General features: G+C 36.8%; 1 protein-coding gene across 3 annotated transcripts in view; it reads right to left on the bottom strand.

The window, feature by feature from the left end:
* Positions 1 to 20,426, bottom strand: part of AKAP6 (A-kinase anchoring protein 6) — a 464,155-nt gene that overhangs the window by 58,983 nt on the left and 384,746 nt on the right. For all 3 annotated transcript variants that reach the window (XM_087859041.1, XM_087859040.1, XM_045802588.2), the window contains exons 10-11: positions 18,276 to 18,422; positions 14,971 to 15,195 (exon numbers count right to left, since the gene is read on the bottom strand). In XM_087859041.1, coding sequence (XP_087715167.1) covers positions 14,971 to 15,195; positions 18,276 to 18,422 — 372 coding nt within the window. The remainder of the gene's footprint in view (positions 1 to 14,970; positions 15,196 to 18,275; positions 18,423 to 20,426) is intronic.

Genomic DNA, 20,426 nt, shown 5'->3' with positions numbered 1-20,426 from the left:
ATATTCAGGATAGTCTTGAGGAAAAAAAGAAAAGAATTCTATGTGACACGGTACAGCACAATACACCCATTAGGCTAAATCTATAAAAGAAGGATCATTGTAAAGATCATACCTGGAAAATGAAATAGCAAGAAAAAGCAAGGAGAGAGAAAGTGAGAGAACACAGAAGCAAGGAGGACCTAAGAGGAATTCCCAGGGATAGTGTGGAACATATAGGAGAGGGCAGATTCTTGAACTAACTGGTTTCATGACTCACTCAGCTCTGCTGCATGGTATTTTTCTAGCTCTCTCATCCATACACAGTTGACTATTCCTCACCCCTCTCCTCCATCAAACCCTATTTTCCCAAATTTATCTCTGAGTAACATATTGTTTATTTCCTATGAAGCCACTCTTGGAACTTGTTACAAAGCTCAGAGTGCTACTTGAAGTAAAACAACTAGGAACTGGTATTTTAGGGAAGTATTCGTTTATTCCAGAATCCTACAGGTGGGAAATAAATGAATTCAAGAACACTTGGGACACAATAAGAATGCAGGAAGAGAGCTGCGCTTTGGGGAATAACACCACTAAAAAGGAGGAAAATGATACTAGGGACAAAAAGTCAACCCTGGAAAGACCCTTCTCTTTATTCATTTACTTCTCCCTGACCTGGAAGAGACTGAGGTATAGACAGCTCCACAGACTTCGTATTTCTGATTTTATTTTTATAGCATCTAAATAGGGCATTTTCCTATGAGTTTGGATCACCAGGAATTTGCTTCTTAGCTCTTTCCTTTGCTTTTGTGTTGGAAACCCAGGGCAACTCCACTCCACCAGTTTTCAGTATTTCCAGACGTGCAGTAATGCTAACCGCACTCTCAGGGTCGTTTAGAAGTTTAACTAATATATAACAGCAAAACACTCTTCAACCATTATATTAGGTAGTAGAAAGATGCTGACTAAATATTAGCCAACTGGTAAATTGCTCTAATGATTATTTAGCTCAAAGCAATATTCCCGAACCTTGTGAAAAGGAAATGTAATAAGAACTTCAGTCTTTAAACACTCCCATAGCTAAAATAAAGCAGAGGTCCAGGAGAATTTTTTGAGAGCATTTTCTTGAATAAAGTTAATTCTCCTTTTAGAGGATTCTGTTTTCATTTCTTCTGAGACACCATGTCTCTCTCCCGCTTGTTCTGTAAAAGATGACTGAATATATTGGGAGGTAGTGCCTTCATTCATGCCATCTAATATTTTGGTAGCAAGGCAGAATATACGTCATTTGAGCATGAAGGTGTTCCAGTTGAACGTCTGACAAACACTTGGATTGAGCGGAAAAAAGCACAACTTAGAGTCTTCTCCTAGTCTGGCAGTAACTAGTTGTGTGATCTCAAGTAAATCATGTAACTTTTATGTGTCCTCAATACTCTTTCTCTAAAATGCAATGATCCTTTAGCTTTTAAGATCTTCTGGAATCAGATTATTACATAAGCTTATTCTGTTAAGAAATGGGAAAAATATCATGTGGTAGTCTACTATGGACTTACAAAAAAAACAGTAAAATACAACTCTGAATATCTCTCAAATCAGTTGCAAGTTGACTCTCATCTTCTCTGGTGAAATTCTAGTGGTGAAAGAATAATTTCATTTTGTCTATCATTTTTACTTATTTTCTGTTCACTGTCCTGTACTGTAGGAAACTACTTCAATTGGACCAGTGTTTTGTTGTAATCATTTGTATGAATCAACCTTGCTTGGCCTCAGATTCTGCTCATGTGTTCTGCTCATGTTCTAACATCTTCAGAGTCTAACTCCAAAAATCTTCATAGTGAGAATCACAGGCCTAAGCAAAGCACACAAAATTGAAAAGTCAACTTCCATTGTTGCTTTCATAAAGCTTTGAAGTCCGTTGCACCAACGTTTTATTGAAAGTTAGGATGGCATGTTTGAATGGATATCCATTGGCTATCTTGCTGGTAGTCTTGGCTGACAGATAAAGGAATGAATGGGTCTTGAAACATCCTTCCAGTTCCTAAGAGTCATTTCTCCTATCATGACTGAAGGGCAGTATAGAATGCCATTTTGAAAAAGGAGGAGAGCATGGAAGAACCTGGTTTACCACCTATCCCAACTTCTCAAAGGAACTTCTAAAACCAGACCTGCTGATCCATTTTTACACTTATTCTCATGACACTAAATTCAAAAAGAAAGAAAAATATCCTTGGGGAAGAGAATGCAATATTCTAAATGTGCAGGATATAAGTTAGGATTTAATCAACAGTTTAGAGCATCAATGAAATTAAGAGAGATAAGTTAGGCTATTTTTTTTTCCAGATGGGAATAATGATTTATGTCTCTGTCCTATCTTAGAGAGGTTTTGGGAGGATTAATGAGCTAATGTCTCTAAAGCTCTTTAAGCTCCTCATATGGAGGTACAACATAAACAGAAGGTGAAAAATGATAGCAAACTCAACACTGAGTTGAACTCCTGAGAGTAAAGCCCCTGGAAATGAGAAGCTGCTGCAGGTCAAGAGGGTAGGTCTCTGAATTTCAATACCAAAGGAGCCTTGGTTTATTGTCATATGTATTTTTAATACTGCTTAAAATAGGACTTCATAGTATTAATAAGTATTTCTACATTTCCTGTTGATCACAATGTCTCTTGCAATGATCATTTTTTATTTCTATTCATCAAATGAGATAGGCTTATTATTTCTATTTTATAGAGAAAAAATTGAGTTGTGAGAATTGCAAAGACATCGGTATTAACTTGCATGAAATCAGTGGTTTGGTATTATTGGACTAAGGACTGGATTAGGATCAGGAGACGTGGGCTGCCTTCTGGCTCTGGTGGTGTGGTCATTTCATTTATCAGGGACTTGTTTTTTTCTTCTTTGGAATAAGAAGGTTGAGCTAGCTAAGTGATCTCAGGTCCCAACTCGTGATAAAATCTGCAATCTGCTAAGTACTTCTTGAGTATCTAGTGACTCTTAGGTACGTTGTCTATGGTACTAAGAAGGGTATGCAAAACAAATATTTTAAGATAGTCCTACTTTTGAAAAGTTTATACTCAAAACAACAATGACATATCACCACACACCTATTAGAATGGCCAACATTCAGAACACTGACAACACAAAATGCTGAAGAGGATGTGGGAAAAAGATTCTTATTCAATGCTGGTAGGAATGCAAAATGGGACCAGCACTTTGGAAGACAGTTTGGTAGTTTCTTACAAAACTAAACATACTCCTACCATACAATCCAGCAATCGTGTTCCTTGGTATTTACCCAAAGGAGTTGAAAACTTATGTCCACACAAGAACCTGCATATGGATAGTTATAGTACCTTTATTCACAACTGCCAAAACTTGGAAGCAACCAAGATGTCCTTCAGTAGGTTAACGGATTAATAAACTATGTTATAATCAGACTATGGGATATTATTCAGTGCTACAAAGAAATGAGCTATCAAGCCATGAAAAGACATAGAAGAATCTTATTACTAAGTGAAAGAGGTCAATCTGAAAAGGTTACATACTGTATGATTCTAACCATACAACATTCTGGAAAAGGCAAAACTATGCAGAATAAAAAGATCAGTGATTGCCAGGGTTTGGGGCAGGGGGCTAGGGGTGAGGAATGAATGGGCAGAGCACAGAAGATTTTTAGGGCAGTGAAAATACTTGGTATGATAAACCATAGTGACAGATACACATCATTATATAGCTGTCTAGACCCACAGGATGTAAGCATCAAGTGAGCTATAATACAAACTATGAACTTTGAGTGATCATGATACGTCATTGCAGATTCATCAGTTGTGACAAACGTACCACTCTGGTGGGGGATGTCGATAATGGGGGAGGCTATGTATGTGTGGGGGCAGGGAGTATAATGGGAAATCTTTCTACCTTTTCCTCAATTTTGCTATGAACCTCAAATTGCTCTAAAAGAAATAGAATCTTAATTAAAAAAAAAAAAAGATTCCACTCTGGTTTGTTGCTAAGACGCATAGATTCTTACCTACACACACTAGAATAACATTTAAATAAGCACAGGAATTTCTTCAATTTCTTATCTCCAAGCCTCCAGGCACGTGCACATACTATTGGGTTCACTCTCCCCCTTCTTCACTTCAGATCTCAATTTAGAGCCACTCATTCTAGGAACTTCCTTGCCTCTCCCCAGTAATGCCCCCTGTACTTCCACAGCACACTATGTTAATTCCTACCACAGCACGCGCTGCAGTCTATTCCACTTGCCTGTTGACTTGTTCCTATCCCCCTTTTAGATCGTGTGTTCCTTGGAAGAGGACAATGGATGGTTCACCCTAGTACCCAGCACAATGTCTGACATAGGTGTTTGCATAAGGGAAAAGTATTGCATAAATTTAAAATATCTTTACCCACACTCCCAAGTAATCTCGAACTGGCTTCTGTTTTTAGGTACCAAAAGCCATCTATCCTTACACATGTTCTATTACTTCCAATGCTTTTTGTTGAAGATTCTGTTCCTTATTTAAAGGGGACCTGAAGGCAGAAGCAACAGCATTCCAGGAAGAGAGGGGCTCTTAGTGGGAGAGAATCCTGAGGAGGCCTTCTACTTTCACACTCCTACCAGCATAGCAGTTCCTAAATCCTGTCATCTCTAACCCTGAGGTCTCTCTTAAATCCAGCCTACTATCTTCCACTATTAATACACTATTTCAAGTCCCCAGAACTTATCACCTATGTTACAGAAGAGCTACCTTCTAACAGGGCTTTCTCTCTCAACGCTGATGGACACACAACTCTGCAAGACCTCTCTCCTGCTCTGGGACACTGAAGATGCCCACTTAGCTTGCTTCCAACCTCACCTGATATTAGATAATGTAGGTACCCAATGCTTTAGTATCAACAGACAATTTGCTATCCCTTGTATATGGTCTATATTTTTCTCATTCTGGAATTTAAATAAAACTAAGGGGAATCAAAATTTTCTGTTTTCTTTTTGTCTGGACCTGAAATATCTCTCAGACGATCTACCTATCTTAACACTCAGTCCCGGAAAACAAAACTCCCTCCTTAAGAATAAAGAGACATAGGAAAATCAACACATACACTAACAGACACGGTAGTTCAAAGGAGGGTCCATTGTGAACACTCAAAGCAACAGACTAACAGACTCCTTTTGAAACAGAATACCTACAAGAAAAGAGAAAACCTTAGAAAATTTTAATCCATTTCTCAAAAATATGCACAAAGATATTGCATCCATAGCACTGAGGTAGGCACTTCCGAAAATGAAACAAATTAAGATCAGTAAAGATTGTACAAAGATGAAAAGAACCTTTGGTGAACTAAAAATTGCAATGAAGACAAACTACAAAATTAAGTACTGCAAAAACAGGAAACAACCTTGAAAATTCCACCAAAAGTCCCTGTTAAAGTGGAAATAAAAATACATTTCTTTAAGTGAAGGAAAGATCCAGGTGACTCAATATGCACAGAATAGGATTTCGAACAGGAGGGAACTAAATGTATGGAGAACTTGTGACAATCAAACAGTAAGTAAAATTCTCTGATCTAAAGCAGAATTTCAGTTTTCAAAAGCAATTAGGACTCACCAAAGTTCCCAGCAAAAGAAATAAAAAGAGACCAAAACTCAGTCATATACAAGTGAAAAAACAAGGTTACTACGTAGCAACAAAAATCAGACTTCTCCTTTACAACTATAAATGCCAAAAGAATCATTAACAGTTCAGATGGTCAAAGGTTATATTCCCCATGGCAAAATTTTATATTTGGCCAAGCTACTGTTTATATGTAAGGTCAAGTAAAATAATTTTCAGACACGCACGGGTTTGGAGAATATACTAAGGATGTACTTTTCCTATAAAAATTATTAGAAGACAATATAATAGTATTAAGAGTAATTTTTTTAAGAAAATGGAAAACCATGGTGTTAAAAAAACTGATGTTGAGCAATGAAATTATTATAATTAATTCTGAATTATTTTTCATATCCTTATGAAATATAATGCAAACATCAAAGAAATTATTGCAAGTATGAGAAAGAATGTAATTACATTAGTAAAATAACAATAATATTAGCTAATAACTAAATCCAAGATATCAACAAAAATGGAGAAACAGCGTAGAGGATGCAGAGAAGTCAATTTCTCATTTTAAAAGTGGCATCAGTAAGAAGTCGATTCATTCTTATTATAGAATATAAAGGATATATTTTTTAAAAATTCCAATTCACTAGGGTAAAAATGAACAAAAAACATGTATTATAGCAAAATATTTAAACAAGACCACAGTGTAAGCTTCATGCATCACTAACACTCAGCCCAGTGCCTGCCACATGGTAGGTGTCCAAGAAATATTTATGGAATGAATAAATGAGTGAACATGATGAAATAAAAGCAATCTTAATCTTATCAGCAATCTTAATCAAAAAACTAAATGTGAATGGGCTTGGTGTTTTTATTAAAAGCTAAAGATTTTCAGATTTCATTAGAATGCAATTTATAAGAAAATTTACCTAAAACAATATACCAAAAAACTGACAACAGAATGACAGGGAAGGATGTATTATGCCTTTAGATACATGGTGAAGTACTTCAAGGCACCTAATAGATGGGAAAGGAATAAAGCAAGGGGAGGGTCTCTGACTGTAGGGTCTCTGGTTCGTCCTCTTAGATTCAAATCCTTCATCTCTTCAACCTGCTCATTAACTATATATATATTTATTTTGTATATATAATTAAAATTATTATATTATTATGTGTGTATATATATATGACATTTTATGTATGTATGTATATATATGTATGTATATTTTATGTATGTATATTATATATGTATGTATATTTTATATATTATATATATTATATATATATTTTATATATTATATATATTATATAGATAATATATATTATATATATATAATATATATATATGAGATTTTATTTATTCATTTGAGGGAGAGAAAGAGCATGAGCAGGGGGGAGAGGAAGACGCCATGCTGAGCAGGGAACCCAATGCAGGGCTCAATCCCAGGACCTGGAGATCATGACCTGAGCTGAAGGCAGATGCTTAACCATCTGAGCCACCCAGGCACCCCACTGGTCATTAATTTAAACCAAGAGTTTTCTGCATTCCACTTCTCACAGACCCGTACATTTGCTTGTCATCACTGTACCAGCAATTTATTGGGATAGTTCTTTCCACTTTTAAATCAACCAAGTCCTGAGGATGTATAAAACAACAAAAACATATAAATTCATGTTACCTATGCCACCATTCTGATTGAAATTCATAACTAGGAAGACCTTTTCTTTCCCATTTTAGACCAGCATCTCTATTCAAATTATAAAGATACTATAATGTTAGAAAGGAAATGGGTACGAAGACAAAGTTGGCTACTGTGGTGCCAAAGGCAATAAACTCTGGTTCAAAAGATGCCTTTGTCGTTCTGAAGCATCATTCTCAATGAAGTAAAACATGACTCCTGGTACACAGAACTGGCTATGTGTTGGAAGTTTTGTGCCAGACCGAAAGTGTTGTTTAGAGGAATTAAATGGCATCTATAATTGAATAAATTTATCAAGGAAAAAGAAGCCTACTACAGAGTCACAGAATGCCAGAGGTGAAGGGAAGCCTTTCAAACTAAAACCCTAAATTTACAAATAAAGAGTATCAGGCAAAAAGAGATTATTTACCGAGATCACATAGCTGGAAATCCTAGATCATAATGTCGCCAACCAACAGGACCGAGTGAGGGCACTCAATTAACACTACGCACTGGTGAACTGCAAAAGAATAATGCTTTACTAAAGTTACAGAAGAGGACTGACCACTCCTTATGAACATGAAAAAAAGAAATTTTGCTTATCTCCTTAAATGGAGATCTAATTGTGTGTGTAGAGCAGTAATCCGGGAGAAATAGGATGAAGATCTAAAAAGAGTGTTTACAAAAGAAGGTCATGGAGACAGAAAATGGGGAAGAAGAGGGACTCTAAGTAGCTGTTTTACCATCTTGCTCAAAAGCTGAAAAGTAGTCTAATGTGGAGACCCACCCTTGATAATCTGGGATCTGGTCTATTGCATCCTAAAAGAGCCGTGCTTTTCACAGGTGAGAGGCGAAACTTCAGTAAAGACCTAGACATGGGTCTGTCTCACGACCCTGAGATCATGACCTGAGCCATAAGTCAAGAGTCGGATGCTTAACCAACTGAGCCACCAAGCACCCTGATTATCCCCATTTTTAAGATGAGAAACCTAGGGCCTTAAGGAAGATCATGGATTAGAAATAGGTAGAGCCACTATAAATCGAAGAATCTTGAACCCATTGGTGCAAGCTTCTTCACTATTATGGGTCAGATGCACAGCTCCTACCCTACACTTAGATAAGTGGACAGCATGGAGATGAGTTTGAAATTCTGATCTCCCAGTTTCTTCCCAATTTGAGTTTATTAACAATAAAAATAACATTTAAGTAATGTTAAGAAGTCAATGAAGAATTAAGAATAGAAACAATCACAGTGGATTCAGAGCCTAAATGCAGTTCTGTTGATTTTCTCAGTAGCCATAAAGTAAAGATGGGTGAGACCTCGCTCATCTTTCTAGATTAGCATTGCAGCCTTTAACTCCCACAGATCTGGTTTACCTGATAGCAGTAATACAAATGACACATATGAAATGAGTACACAGCTATATCTTTGTATCCTCAACTCACTCCTCTTCATAAAAATCATGCAGCATCTTCTTCTAGTAAAAGGTATGCTCAGAAAGAATCAGGCCTCTGTTGTTTCTTTTTATTTACTTTAAAAGGCTGCACTGGGAGTGCCTATAAAAATTTCCTGTGGGTCTTCCCACCACCCCCAGATGGTAGTGTATATAACATTTATTTAAATATATCTTTGAATTTAAACCTTAGCTCAGCCAAATTTTTTTAAAGGCAGTTCTGGATTGTATCCAGTTACTTAAAATTACTAAAGTGTTCAATGATGGATTTTTTATATATGATGGGAAAAGATATCTGATAAAAGCTGAATTCAGTATTTTATTTTGATGAACTTACTTGGTTAATATAATAGCTTTTTAAAAAAATTATCTAAGACATATAGAAAAGATTAAGCCCTGTCTGATGTTTGTTGATTTTGAAAGCATTTTCATGCTTTTGTCACAGCCAGATTGAATCACTGTAATTCTTTGCAGCTTTGCCAACAACATCATTACTAAGTTTGTAATGGCTCCAGGACACAGCAATGGGGATGATCCTGGATCTGTAGGAACCACAGCTTCCTTTCACTTATTTCAAAACTTCCAAAATACTATCTTCTGTCTTCCAACCAAATCTCCTTAAAAATATGGTTGTGGGGGACACAGGAAGTGTGACTCTTTATGGTGGCATTTGAGATTGGTTATAGTGGACATGGGAAATTCCCTCTAAATGTCTTGGCTAGGTTGGTCCAATTTTTTGCTTCTGGAAATTACACAGTGAGATTTGGGAAAATATTTCTTAAAGCATGTGAACTGTGTTTAGCGCTTTTATTTATCTCCTTTTTTTAAAAAAAGTATATTAGTGATATTCCTTTTCAGAGTAATTACTTAGTAATGCTGCACATTTAATAATTTGACATCCTTTTAAAGACTCTACCCTAAAACTTTGATTTCCAAGATTTAAAACATTGACTCACTGACTTCGTTCAGTTGGCTGTCAAGTTTTCAGAAATGGGATGAGGAACAAGAGTAGGCTACCAGTCCATTTGTTTTTTTTCTTTTCAGAAATATATCTTTGACCTAGGGACTGTTGAGTCTACAAAGTAGTGGCCAATTCTGGAATAGACTTACTAGGCCTGACTACCAGCTCTATCATTAACTATCTGAATGACCTCAAGCAAATAACTTCCATTTTCCCTGCCTCCGTTTTCTCATCTATAGATATGGGATAATAAACTACCTGCCTCAGGATGGTGATAAGGATTAAATAAGCAAATGCAGGTAAAACATTTAGAAACTGTGACTGACATCCTATGGACACTTGGTAAGTACTGTCTTTGTTCAAATAGTTAAAGAACGTTTCGTCCCTCCCACTGCCATGCTAGAAGGAGATGCAGATGGCAGCCATTCGCATATTTATGATAATTTTTGCAATCTAGAGCAGGGTCAGGAACCTAAGGCCTGAGGGCCAAATCTGGCCCACTGCCTGCTTTTGTAAATAGTTTTGTAAATTAGTTTTATTGAACAGACTATATTAATTCATTTACATATTCCTGGTGGCCGCTCTTCCAGGACAGCGGCAGTGTTGAGTAATTGTGATAGAGACTGTATTATCTGGACTTTTACATAAAATGTTCGCCAACCCTTGATTTAGAGGACAACAAAGCTTCAACGTTTATTTTGAAGGATCGGTGAATGACCAGATGGGAAAATACTGGAATTTGAACCCCGAGACCGTGGCTTTTGCTCGTTTCTGCTCCTAGTTGCTGTGTGGATTCAAACAAGTCATGTTGACTTTCCACCTCTCAAGTTCATCGTTCATAAAAATAGATAAAAACACACCCATAAGAAAATGATCATAATTTTCGCCTTACATGATTAGTATAACATTTAAGTAGAATAACTTGGATAAAAGTGCTTGGTCCAATTTAAATCGCTAAGCAAATTTGGGGCATTAATCATTGCCAAGCTTACCAAATCTATTCCACTCAGTCACCTTCTTGAGGACAGAGCCTCTTGGCAGCTCTAAACTTGTCCTTCCCAGGCTGGTTGTGGGCCCAGTCTAGTGCTGCAGCCTCTTTGAGCTAGTATTGAATAATTTCTCCCCAATTTGAGTCTACAGAATAACGATTTTGGTTATGGAATACAAGGACTGTATGATTAAGTAATGATTTTCTCTTTGAAGGGTCATCATTAAAGAGTAGTGCTTTCCAGCCAATGGCATTGAAGCTGCACACACACGGCTCTAAGGGACCCTTGGCCAGCTGACCTCATTAAATCTCTGACATGCTCTCCACATTTGATTGCAATGGTGTATTCAGCCCTCGACGATTTTGCATTTCTGTCCCAGGGCTCTTAGGTTCACATCTCGGCGTATCTCCCCATCCTAGGCTTTGACTCTCTCTCTCTTAAGTAGAATTTTGCCTTGTGTCTAATCCTACCTTTATCACACTTACTGCCTTCCAGAAAAAGAATACATTCCACAATTACTTTTTCTCTTCTTCTGAATACTTGAGATCCTGATCCTTCTCTCATCCCAGACCAACCTCTAAGAAGGAAACAGTTGTGTCTACAAAGTGATGGGTTTTCCTTTTTACAAGCAGCACCCTCCCAGCCTGTTCTCCTGGATGGAGCGCTGCAGCTTATCTATCATTACTCTGGGTGCATATAAAGGAATTCACTCTGTTAAAAGCCCGAGATTTTAGAGAATGGAAAATCATAAAGCTAAGTCCTATGGATAAAGCCTGCCTTCAGTGTGACCAATGACAGCAGAAGACATTTGGGAACACACAAGAAGAGGAAAAAATGTGGCAAAGAGTTCCACACGTAAAGGTTCTCTAATAACTCTTATCTGAGAGGTTTTTATCACTTAGAAAGGCAGAAGGTATAGGGTCTTTGGATTTGTGGTAAGTAAAAAGTTTTTATTCTGCATATGCTTATTATCAGTTATGATTTGGGCAGGTTATAAACATTATGTTACATTATTATTATATTACAAACATTTGGTTTAATTCATCCAATGAATGTGATAATATACAGAACACTTGATTAATCATACATTAAGCGCTAAAGAGTAAGCGGCTCAGAAATATTTAAAATTCTGGCGAGGAAAGACATTTATTCCAACAGACAGGCGTAAAGCTTTCTTCCAAAACAAAAAAAGAAGTGCCATCATGCTAGATCCACTTAGCTGATCTGATCAAACTCCTCAAGGTCAAAACTTTAGAAGGGACTAAAGCTTCAAGCTATAGAGAAAAATTATCAGGGCTCCATAATCTCAAAAAGTTGGAACGTTTCCCTTTAAAAAGTGACACACAGCCAAGAAGTTTACACTGATGTAGTACAAAAATGTAAAATAAACCCACAAATATTTTCACCTCCCAAGATCTTCAGTAGCTAAAACTATTTGCTATTCTGGCCAAATTGCTAGAGATGGTGGCTGATAAACCAACCACAAAGAAATAGTGACATTTAGTTCTGTCCTGTTTTTCCCTTTGAGTCATCCAGCATTGAAGGGCATTCAGTAAATATCAATAAATATCAATTTTGCAGAGTAGTTCAGAGTCTTTAGAGTCAGACAGCTCTGGATTTAAAACCTAATTCTACCACTCATTATATGTGGCCTTGGACACACAAAACTTAACCTCCATGTGCCTGTTTCCATTTTGCAGGATGTGCAAAATCAAGATTCTGATACCAACTTCATAGGTTGCTATTAGCATTAAATGAGATACATGTATACTCAAAATGGAGTATCATACAATTGTCAAAATAAGTGAATTATGGACATACTGAATGACAGGAATGAATCTTGGCATTATAATATTTAATGAAAAAGGAAGTCTTAAAAGATAACATACAGCATGATTACCTTTTAATAAAATTAAAAATAACTAAAATAAAAAAATATTCTTTCCTATCAAAGGAAAGCAAGGGCACAAAGAATATTGGGTTCATGATTATCTTAGATAAGGAGAGGAGGGGATGGACTAGGGCTGGGAAACCATATGGGGAGGTGAACATTATCGTCAAGGTCCTACCTTTTTTGGGGAGAGGTAGAAAAGTCTCCATATTTATTATATTATTTTAAAAACATCTAAATATGCAAGAGTAGGGTATAAAAGCAGTTAGTTAATGAATAGTGACACCGAAAACATAAAAATCCTCTAAGAAAAACAATCTTTGAAGAAAAGAAATAAAATAGCAAAAAGCACGTGATAGTCTTTGGTACTTTTGAAATGAAAATTCTAGGATTATTTTCAGGCACTAAAATGCACATGGTAGATAATGAATTAGGTGTGGTGAATATTTTCATAGTGGCTAGAAAGTATTAGCAAATGACTAAGACACCTACGAATTATCTAATGATCTGGAAGTCTACAGACTTCTCTTTGTCTCTCCCTGTTTCTCTCTCTGTTTCTGAAACTCTCCAGTCTGTTTCTAGGATAGCTGAAAATCACATTGATGACACCATACAAAGCTAAAGCAGAAAGCTAATGTCTTTTGGAAGCACCAGCAAAATTAATGCAGAACTGCTTGTTCTCCATTTATAATAATGACAAAAGTGGGAGGCGGGTTGTTTTTAAATATCCATGAGATATGGGGGTAGGTACATATATAAATAATTATAATAACGAACTTCCTGTTATTGTTTCCAGTTATTATGTAACATTTTCGGGTTTATAATAGTAAGAGATTCCTATCCCTTAAATGCACCATTACAAAAAGTAGAAATAATAATTTATGTATGTAAACTCATTATGGTGTGAGATAAATACTATCAGTATCCCATTTTATAGATGAAGAAATTGAGGCACCAAGGGATAATACAAGGTCACACACCTATCTGGGGCCATTAACTGGGTCACTAAAGCTGTGATATAGATACTACAGAGAAAAATATATTTCACATCATTCAGCCCACCAATGACCAGGATGCTTAATACGGTGCATGTTACGTTCAAATAACACAGCGTTCAAATATCTGAAAACTCCATCTCCCTGTAATGGGGGTCAGGGCAAGACAAGTAGGGATGAAATAACAAATCTTCTGGATATTAGATTTTAGGCAGGAAAACCCATTTGTCTTGGGAAGAGCCTTTCATTTAATTTCCAGTTTGGTCTTGTCAATTCAATGGCAGAAAAGAAGGTCTTCAACCAAAACAATCTGTAGGTGTTTAATGCAGGCAGTTTATGGGGAAGTACTGTGCTCTTACCTTTGAGGGCTCCTCCTCCTAGGCTATGCAGGTGAGCAAGGTGAGCCCGCCTGTCTGGCAGATGAAAGGTGAACCACATGTGACTACATTCTCTGATCGACTGCTGGAAGATTGCAGGGCTGCGAGGGGATGGCAGGGCACGGGATGGAGAGCCGGGGCGGGGGGTGGGGGTGGGGGAGGATGAATAAAACCTGGTCCTGGAAGGCTTTGCAAAGAAACAGTTGCTTTGTCCTAAGAAGTTCTTTCCTTCTTGGTTTTCCCCTTTCTCCTCTTTGAGACCATTCATGCCAGAAGGTTTCTTGCCACCAAATTCATATCCTATAACCCCAGAGCCTCAGACTGACAACAGCCAGAGCCCAGTCACCGCATTTACAGGAGGATTCAAGTAGTACAGGCTAGTGTAGGCCTGAAAGAAAGTATTTGGATTCTACACTGCTTTTGAGTAGATAGTGCATAAACCATGGGAACAAATGGGGTAAATGCTTCTTCTTCATGGACATACAGTGAACACACACACAGCTGTGTGGCTAAGGTTGGCATTTTTCTCCGATGGAATATGCCTGTAATGGAGGAACCTCTTACTTTATTTCTTCCCTCCATAAATAGTTGATTCTCTCATATGTAAAAATTATGTTTCCTTTTGTTAGCATTAATGGTCTTCAATTAAATCACGTGCTTTTTTCATATCAATTTATGGAAGTATTTTTAGCCGCATTATTTATGGAACATTTAGGTCTGCCTTTCAAAGTCCTCAGTAATCTTTAGTGTCTGCTGGTCTGCTTTTAATTTATCGAAGCCCTCCTTCCACGGGCGTTGCACAAAACACACAAGCAGCAGCGATTTCCCCTATACAATGTGTATTTGATAGGCTTAATGTTCATCTTTATACACACAGACGCTGGCAAACAAGAAATGTGGAGGGTGTCTATAAATTCAAGGAAACATTTAAGTGCACAGTGATACATAGATACATGGGTATCATACTTTATGTACTTGATAAATATTTCATCCCTACCATAAAGAAAGCTTTTTATCAACTTTGATTGTTTTTTTATTACCTTAAAGTATTGCAGTTGTTTCTCAGCATTCACTGTTCCTTCCTTTTCTTGTCTCAGGCAGGAATTGAAGATGAAAAGCTCTGTATCTCTTAGCCACCCTTTCAGTTCTTTGATCCTGACCTCCAGCTGCCTTACCAGGTTTCCGCTTTCGGGAGAGAGCAGGTCACGTGGACCAGACCCACTGTGTCCTGCCATTGTGTCCTGGATCTTCTGTCCTAGGGTTTTCTACCGCATCAGATTAAAAACAAAAACAAAAACAAACACAAACAAAAAACCACCACCAACAAAAAAACAAAAACATAGATTAGCTTCGGTACCAAAAACATACCACAGTTTAGTTAGTAACAAGAGCCACCTGGAAGGTGTCCAGCTGCACCTGCCACCTCACAACGGACATTCAGTTCAGATTAGCTCATTGTTTCATTTAGGATTTTCGAATTCTTCAACAGTGTGTGTTGTTCTGACTACCACTAGAGGCTTAAGAAGAACTCATTCACTTATAATTTCCTTTAACAGGAAGGAAAAGTTCACCATGGTCACTGATGAAAATTCATTTGAATTCTCATGATAGGAGTTTACAGTAAAATATTCTCTGCATAACATTTTCAGGAGATAGAAGTCTGAGTTTAATCAATATACTAAAGAGGCCAAGAGTAGATTGTGCATGGAAAATTAAATTCCTTCTTTTTTTTTGAGGGGGGGTTCATAAAGTACAATTTCCCAAACCATATGACTGAGGGCTGTTCAGAAGGGGTAGCCTCCTTGGCGCTGTTGTTGCATTTTGCCTGACTTGGAAGTTGTTCAACCCCACAATTCTTCCCACTTTGCATTTCTGGATGCTAGACTTTCTAATACATGTGTCAAAGTAAGTCCCAATCCACTATGTTAGAAGCCTTCTTAGATTAACCACTACGGCATGAACACGCAGCTGAGAGGGATTTTTTTTTTTTTTTTTTTTGGTGGAAAACACTCTGGAGAATCAGTAGGAGTTAATCTATAATGATGAATTAAACCTACAAAAATAAGCTTTAAAACACAAATAAAATTAAGTCAACAAACATTCATTTGCTGTGTAGTGTTCTGTAAATAGGATCTTTAGGAGATCATAACAGAAAAATCGCCTTTCTTGGCAACACCCTTGTATTTTCATGGTGCAAATATTGATCATTTGAAGACCCTCAGTGGAATCCAGATTTAGCTATTGTTTTTATGCTGTAACAAAAGTAGCAGCAGGAGGTGAAATCAACGCCCTTGGAGGGTAGGGTCACAAAAAAGAATTTATTGCCACTTTTTTGTTCTGGAACAGTTTGCAATCATAAATTCTTCATAAACAGAATACTTCAGAGAATGGTCCGTCTTCATAAATATACGACAGAGGACATCAATTTCATTTAATTCACAATTTGTGTCAGCACAGCAGATGCCAATGCCTGCCTTGATAGGGTTGTTTAATATGCAATTGAGACAGAGTAATATGCAGCACAGGGGACAAAATTTCACAGATTAAACTGTACGCACCACTGACATTTCATTCTAATGTATTTCCATTCCACACTGTTCACCTTAGATGAAAGTAATATGAAAAACCATATCCCTCTATTTTACTATTGTTAGAAGTTAAAATCCTTGTCTTTAAATTTTTTTCATGCCAATTAAAATGTAATCATGCCAATTAAAGCAGTGTGCCTGGTGGTGTTAGTGTGGCATAGGTTTTGTTAAAATCTTCCCTCTACCCTTCTCTCCCCCTAAATCATTACAAAACTCTGCATATCATACTCCAGTGGTATTTTTGTCAAAATGGCAACCATTTTTCAGGTATCTGACTCACGAAGGATAGCTAACTATTCTGTTTCTTTTTTCTTAATATTATGCTGATTCAAAATTTTTGTTGAGGAAGCAATATACACGACATCAAACAATTTTCAAAAAAGATGATTGTCAGTTACTTATCAAATTAGAAATGGATATGTTAAAATACAGCATAAACTACTGCTCTCCCTATCAAGCACGTAAAGTTGCTGATCTCATCTATTTAGTGAAACAACCCTTCAAAAATGTAGTACGCTAACCACATTTCTCCTGTAGGAGATCAATGAATTCTGTGGAATTTAGTAGGTTCCAATTTAAATCATCATATTATAAAGTGGAAGCCATTAATTCCTATTAAAAAGTAACGTAACAGTAGGCCAGAGGAAAAACTTTCAGTGTTCTAAGTTACTGTGCACAAGGGTAGAGTGTAGTGAATTTAGATGAGAAAGCAAGCATTTAAACCTGCAGTTTTTAATCACCTAGATTAAGTATGGCATAAACTGAACACTGGCATTCCTCCAAGTCATCAAGGTACACGGAGAGCTTTTTATTCAAAATATTTTTGGAGTATTATTTCTTTAAAATTAAAAAAAGTCAGGAAATGGAAGGCATGCAAAATTATGCTCCATAACTGACACCACCCATACTTTGCTGTTATAATTAATCATTTAAGTAATTGACAAATTTAGCTTACCCTTGATTTGAAGTGAAGGCAATTTAGGAGAGAAGTTGATGAAAAAATACAGTTTAACCTCTCTCTCTCAGCTGTCTTCCAACAAAAGGACAGCACTGCCTCCTGCACCGTGCCATCCTGGTCTCTGGTTAACAGAGTCTCTATATTGCCTTTTTGCCAGATTCTTGCATCTCAGTCTTTGGCTGAGACCCAGCCCATCATTGCGTGAAATGAATTACATGAAACTTTTTTTTTTTTTTTTTTGGCTTTTGTTAAAAGTGAGCTGGAAATTGAGGCACAAAACAGAGGCCGATTTCATTCTGCAATTCAGATTTGGGTCAGATTTGCATCTTTGTTTTGGTGGCTTTAGTGTGACTTGAAAAGCTGTAGTGACAACTCCACTTTTCATCTGAAGGGTACAGTAAATAGTTAAACAGTGGATGTCTCTAACATGTACCTTCAGAATAAATTCTATTAACATTCATTCAAGCATGACAGTCAGTGTATATCAGATATACTGTATTATAGTTGACTTGGTGCATACCCATAATACATGGCATATTTTACTTACTTTTTTATGTATTAAAGAACCAAAATTATTAAAATCTGAGAGGAGACAAGCTCAGAGTAAAAGAAAAAAATCAACAGAAAAGGAAAAGCAGTGTTTTCCCCTCATAATAGCATAAATAGCTTGTTTGAAATGTAGGTAGTGAATTGAAAGAGAGAGATATTTGTGCTTCAAATTAGAAATCAGACAGATAGAGTACTTCACTACACAAAAAATGTACACATAACCTACAAACAGTAATAAAAATGCAAATACCCCGAGCAGTTCCCATTTTTCATTAATTGAATCCACTTTTTCAAGGAGATCATTTGGTAGTAAAACGCCACCTTTCTTCAAAGCTTCAACCTTACTAAGCAGCTCCGTCTTTTTCAGGTCCCTGATGGACATTTCCACACTGTATCGCTAAAACGAGAAGAGAGAAGGACAGATATCATTAGGGAGACAGGTGTTCTTAGAAAACCTTTGAGCACAGAGTTAGTGATGCTCATGGGTGTTAAAAGTTTTTGTTTCCAATAAAATGTATGGGGAGGCTAAGCCGAAGTACCTTTAGTAGTTCAGGAATATTGCTGAAATCAGTCCAAATATATATCACTCACACATACATAAACATCAAAGGTATTCCATTTAGCTGACTAAGATTCATGTCATTTTATTATTTTTTTTAAGATTTGAAGATTTATTGATTTTATTTTTAGAGAGATGGAAAGAGAGAGAGTGAGCCAGCAGGGGGAAGAGCAGAGGGAGAGAATCTTTCAAGTGGACTCCTAGCTGAGCAAGGAGACCAATGAGGGGCTCGATCCCACGACCCACAACATCATGACCCGAGCCAAAAGAGTCAGATGCTTAACTGACTGAGCCACCCAGGTGCCCCGATTTACGTCATTTTAAAGTAAAGTTTACACACACATTTGATCTTTAATTTAAAATATTCCAAACAGGAAAATACCTGGTCCAGGGAGATTAAATATTATAGTTAATATCAGTCAATATTTGGCTCCAGAGTGCTGTCCATCTCTCATCTCTGCCCCACAAAGGACTGGTGGTACAGGTTGTACAAATAAAATAATCCCTGAAGATTGTGTGGACCCTCCTCCTTATCCTTTAAGTCTCCTGAATTCTCAGTTAACAACCCCCCCCCTTTTTTTTTTTTACTTAAAAACTGCGTGGACTTGAGAAAAGGTACATATAGAGAAAAAAAGAGCAAAGCAGTGCTTTGGAAATGGTTACAAATCTATGCTTCTTTATTGATTACCATAAAATGTCCCCAAACATTGCAACTGACTACAGACACTTCTTCCCCAATATACATTGTATTCTAACAAACTGCCAAGTGAGTCTCTGCTAAAAGATGTTTTGCTAGAGATAATCTCAGTGCCATTTAATATGGCAGTTACTATAGTGATTCTCTTCAAATAACTCTATTTGGATAACTTCATAGTTAGAAAGCCTTGTATTACGAATAACTATAAATGATTCTGGCTATATTTTTAAAATATACTACACATAAAAACACCTCTGAGTAGAAAACTAGATTCTGGTTAAAATATTACACATATTTTACAACTTTAGCATGTTTCCAAAACATAATGGTAATCCCCCCAATTTTAATTTGAGGCACATAAATTGGGCCACTGAGGCCCTTGGTAGTATTGCTCCATTGTGCTAAGCTAAGTAAGACGAGCACCTTAGCAGATCTAATCAGAAAAGCTGTTGTCTGGGCAAAGCAGCAAACCAGCAAGTTCAAAACATGCCCAAGCATGTTACTCACCCTGAAAACTAGCTACTATATAAAATCCCAAACTAAAATACAATTGGAAGCGGCTTAAAGGAAAAGAAGGTGTGAGATCCTCGCTTTGGGTAATAGATCCTCAGCATTTCCGTGCGTCTGTTTGCATACTTTTAGTTTCAGAGTTTAATCTTTCATTTACACTAAACATGCACATCATTTGTATTATGTAAACTTCTCCAAATGTTAGTCATTTGTGGATCACAGAACAAAATGTTTTAAATGAGGTGATTTAAAGCATTTCATAGTATTAATGAATGTTGATCAGGATGTCAAAGTATCCAAAATTACATGAATATGCATAATGAAAAAAATCAAGGGTTGTTTTAGAGCTCTTCCGGAATTTGACCCGTGATACGTGGGAGATTCTGATTGCATTTTCTAATGCCAGGCAATTACCTGGACCATGCCACTCCAATACTTAAAAAACACACTGGCCACTCAAGTTTTCTGGACAAAACACTCAACAAGTATTCTAGAAACCCAGATAGTGTTTCATTTATCAGAGTGATGATTGAGGAGAGGGCAATCTGCTTTCTGTAATCAGATTCCCATCTAAAGAGGATACTGCTGACAAAGATTTACATAATTAATTTGGTAAGACTTCTTTGACATAATAT

This window comes from Ursus americanus, chromosome 35, assembly GCF_024610735.1.
Source record: "Ursus americanus isolate L20-20 chromosome 35, mUrsAme1.1.p, whole genome shotgun sequence".
Classification (NCBI taxonomy): domain Eukaryota; kingdom Metazoa; phylum Chordata; class Mammalia; order Carnivora; family Ursidae; genus Ursus; species Ursus americanus.
This window is presented reverse-complemented; position numbering and strand designations above follow the sequence as displayed.